The sequence below is a fragment of the Camellia sinensis genome, chromosome 4, assembly GCF_055761805.1.
Source record: "Camellia sinensis isolate YWXY chromosome 4, ASM5576180v1, whole genome shotgun sequence".
In the NCBI taxonomy this organism is placed as follows: domain Eukaryota; kingdom Viridiplantae; phylum Streptophyta; class Magnoliopsida; order Ericales; family Theaceae; genus Camellia; species Camellia sinensis.
In genome coordinates this window covers 79203028-79207575 of record NC_138964.1, presented here as the reverse complement: position 1 = coordinate 79207575, position 4548 = coordinate 79203028, and the positions used below count along the sequence as shown (strand labels likewise).

The 4548-nt window shown below is 34.5% G+C and overlaps 1 protein-coding gene across 1 annotated transcript; it reads right to left on the bottom strand.

Moving 5' to 3' along the window:
- Positions 1–1354: 1354 nt before the first annotated feature.
- On the bottom strand, positions 1355–3481 carry LOC114256231 (cytochrome P450 736A117). The gene is made up of 2 exons (XM_028195852.2): positions 2409–3481; positions 1355–2268 (listed from the first exon to the last, which is right to left on the bottom strand). The coding sequence occupies exons 1-2, from the start codon at positions 3357–3359 to the stop codon at positions 1657–1659; spliced, it is 1563 nt and encodes a 520-aa protein (XP_028051653.2). The 5' UTR covers positions 3360–3481; the 3' UTR covers positions 1355–1656.
- Between the last annotated feature and the right edge of the window lie 1067 nt (positions 3482–4548).

Sequence of the window (4548 nt, the reverse complement as noted above, 5' to 3'; positions counted from 1 at the left end):
CATTCGTAAAGGATAACGACTATCTTTTAACACCCTCTTTACTGCAAACCAAGTGATATGGCATAACTCTTTGACCAGCTTCTAGCTGAGCAGTTGAACTGAATTTTCCTTATTGGTTCTTCTGCTAACTGAGCTATATGGAGTTCCATATGAAGCCAATGCGGTGTGCAACTGTCACAGTCCAAACCCAAGCATGACTGGCCGTGGCTCACGGGGCCTTAGCCCAAAGCACATGTAAGCCTAAATCCAAAACCATAATCACATAGAATACATGTAACAATAGTCCAGTAATAAATAAAGCAAACTCAATCCAATGACATGCCACAAATATGCATGGCAAAACAAGTCATAACTAACTTTAAAAAAAAAAAAAAAAAAAAAGGAGATATACTAAATAGGACACAAACCGTCCACAAAATAAAATAATTCTAAATAAAATCTAACCACAATATATGCACAAAATCCGACATAACATGCTAAAACAAAATAAATGAATATCTTAGAGGTCCATCCAATTGAGTTCCCATTACGTCATGAGTCCACTCTAAGTCCTTCAAACACTTGAAAATGATAAACAACTAAGTCAGCTTGATAGCTTAGTATGTAGCAACATGAATAGTAAATACAATTTTAAAAACAGGTTTCAATTCCAAAATAAAATATATATCACAAAAATTAGATTGACATACAGTTTTGATAAAGATAATATGTTTTAAAAAGAAGGTTCCACAGTTCAACAGTTAAAATACTCATATCTCTCAATAACATAATAAATGACATTCTCCACTTAAAACAGATTACAACATGATCACCAATAATTTTTTGGGTACCAAGAATAACAAGTAAACACGCCACACAGTTCTCAAGACAATAAGCCCGTTGAATCCAATATCGTACCAATGGGAAGCAACTCGGGCCCTTTCTCCAAGATGATCCGATTAAAGGTCACCTAGCCTAGCCCAGGTCTTTTCTTTACAATCGTTGAGCTCTAGAATAATCACAACTCAACCCGAATTTATTCCCTAGTAGCTAGAGTCACCACACACAGTGGAATAATTTTCCTAGGCTTTTATATACAGATGGTCCTAATAATCAATACAATTCAGTTTTACAAAAATGGTAGTATAGATTTTGATGACAGATTTTAATGCACCAGTTAATATAGATTTTGAATCCCAAAAATTATGAGAAAATTCTAATATGAGAAATTTTCCATTGCCGCCTAGGCTGTGAATTCTTCCACCCAAACATATACATCATATAAGGGTAATAACCCATCAGTGGATGGTTGGGAATAAAAAAAAAAAAAAGAAAAAAAAAATTTCAAATTAATGATAAAGTTTATAAACCTAAATTATTAAAGTCATAAAGTTTTCATTGGTGTAATTATTTTTGAAAACTCCACTTAATTTGCATTTCCCCTAGAATATATGGGGGTGACCCTTGCTTTAGGCCGATCAGTCGGTCGCCCAAGGTCTCCAATTTTTTTACAGCCTCCAATTTTCGCCCTTTAATTTTTGTACCCCATAAAAAACATTCTCTTTCAAAAGCTTAGCAAAAGGGAAACAAATATTATCTAAAAGCTTAGAAAAGTAGGGAGATCACAAGGCTAAACATTGCCTCGTTTTTGGTAGATTAATTTTTATTTAGCACTATCTAGCTTGACCATGGAATTGCAACAGCAAGAAGAGGAATTCCTCTGTGGATTGTGACACCAGGGCATTCAGTCATGTCCAAATCCTCAGCTTTGGCTACACCAGGCAACTCCCAATCAAACTTGTGTAGCAGATTTGCTAAGACCAGCTCATTCACGGCCGTTGCAAAAGAGATTCCTGGGCAACCCCTCCTTCCAGCACCAAATGGAATCAATTGGAAGTCCATCCCTTTGAAATCAATAGAAGAATTTAAGAACCTCTCTGGCCTAAACTCCTCTGGCTCATCCCACACAGCAGGGTCTCTCCCAATCGCCCAAGCATTAATCATAACCATTGTTCCAGCAGCAACATCATAGCCCATCACTTTGATATCATGCCTTGCTTCTCTTGGCACCAGTAATGGAATTGGGGGATGAAAGCGAAAAACTTCCTTAATCACGGCTCTCAAGTAGTGCATTTTCTCCAAATCATCATCTGTTATGTCATGTTTTCCTCTAACAACTTCTCTCACCTCGTTTTGCGCTTTCTTCATGACTCTAGGGTACCTTAACAATCCTGTCATTGCCCACTCTAAAAATGTTGATGTTGTATCAGTTCCAGCTGCAAAGGTAGTCTGCAAGAAACGGAAAGATAGACAAGTGACACATAGTTAATCAGTCTTGAACCCCAATTTGAATGGTAAGAAATGCTCAAACACAGAGAGAGAGAGAGAGAGAGAGAGAGAGAGAGAGAGAGAGAGAGAGAGAGAGTTACCAAAATGACAGCTTTAATGCTATCTTTATCAATAGAAATACCAGCACTACTATCCTTATATATCCTAAGCAAAATATCAAGAAAATCCTCCTTGCCTTCATTACTAGAGATCTCTTTGTCCAAGCAATTCATTCGCTCTATTAGTACACCCTCAAGGAATTCATCAAGCTCTATGGCCACTCTCTCTACTTCAGCATCTAATCCATTGACTCGGCTAACAATCCAACCCAGCCATGGAAATAAGCTCCCAATGTCAAAACGACTTAATAGCCCTAAATAATCCTTCAACAGCTGCTTCATCTTCTTACCACTTTCACCATCGCCGTACTTCCTCCCAAAAGCTGCCATGCTTATCACATCATTTGTAAGTAATGTAAACATTTCGCTTAAATTCACTGGCAATGACAAAGAAGAAGACTCTTTGATCTTGTTCATCATGAGGGCTATTTCTTCTGCTCTTAGATTGTGGAAAGACTGAACTCTTTTGTTACTCAGAAGCTGGAGCACAAAAATGCTCTTCATCTGCCTCCAAAACTCACCATAAGGAGCCACTGAAACATCCTTGTAGTCGTACATGAGTCTCTTATAGATTTTTGATTTGGGCCTGTTTGCGAAGCTGAGATCATGGTTTTTCATGATCTCAGAAGCTGCATCAGCGGATGAAATGACTAGTGTTGGTTTACTGCCCAGGTGAAGCAGCATAATTGGACCATGTTTTTCAGCTAAGGATCGGAGTGAGCGGTGTGCAAACAAGCCGATTTGATGGAAGTTTCCTATAATTGGGAGCTTTGGTGGTGAGGGTGGTCGATTTTTGTTGCTATTTGCACTATTGGTGAGCCATTTGATAAAGAGGAGGAGCAAGAAGAACATGGAAAGGAAAGAGAGAGATAAGGGATTCAACAAGAACAAAGAAGGTGCTTGCTGCTCTAACAATTTCAAAAAACTAGACATTTTTGCTATCTGTGTTTCTGTCTGTGTGTGTCTTCTCAATTTTTCTGGTGTTACTCATGCTCTTTATGTCATTATATGCAAAGAGAAGACAAACACAAGATGCCTCGTTCAAATAAACAAAAACACAAGATGCCAATTCATCATAATTCATAGTATATTTTATTTTAATTTCATTTTTCTCATTAAAATAAGAACCAATGATTTCATTAATAATTTATTTTATATAAAATTGTATAATAAAAATATTTTAAATTTTTGAAATTAAATGAATTTTTATAAACAAAAACATAAGCATAAAGATTTATCAACTATTTTATGCACTGACAAATATATAAATATGTCATAATATATATATATATATTCATAATTCTTTGTAGTTTTAATAGAATTAGCCTTTTTACATTTTTTACACTAAAAGAATTCATAATTTCAAATAAAAAGAAATGATGCATTTTATAGTATAGTTGAAATTTTAAATTTTAATAGAATTCAAATTGTGTCTGTGAGAACCCGAATATAAAAATTAAGTAAATAATTAAATAATAATATTACAAATCTCAAATATTTTATTATGAATCTTTAAGTGCAAATTAAATATTATTGGAGGATCTTCTAATTAATTTTAAACTTAAAATAAATTTATGGTGAAAGTATTTAATTTAGAGGTAAGATTTATTATAAAAAAATATATAGAGAGTGAGAGGAGGGTGTGACTTGAACTCTAGACCACAAGGTTAATGTATAAGACTCTTACCATTTGAGTTGCATATAACTTATATATATGTTTTGTATATTTATCTATTTATTTGACCTATGTGTGCCCACCACTAGTATAAAATAAAATAAACACAAACCCTACTCTATTATTTGTTCACCACATAGGGCAACAACACAGCAGCCACGGGAGAGGGTTTGAGAGAAAGAAAAAAAAGAAGAAGATGTTGCAATCAAAGAACTTTTGGGTGTGTTATGTTGTGTGTGATCATCAAAGGTTAGCCCTTCTAGGTTTTCTTCTCTTCTTTCTTTGTTCTTCATCCTTATTCTATAATTATTTTATTCATTCATGGAGGTTGTAGGTTTATATATTTTGCATATATATATATATACTGTTAAGAAATTTGAGGAGTTAAATTCATGTATAAAGATTGGGTATTATTCTTAGTTAAAAATTCTGCGCATAATCACGAAA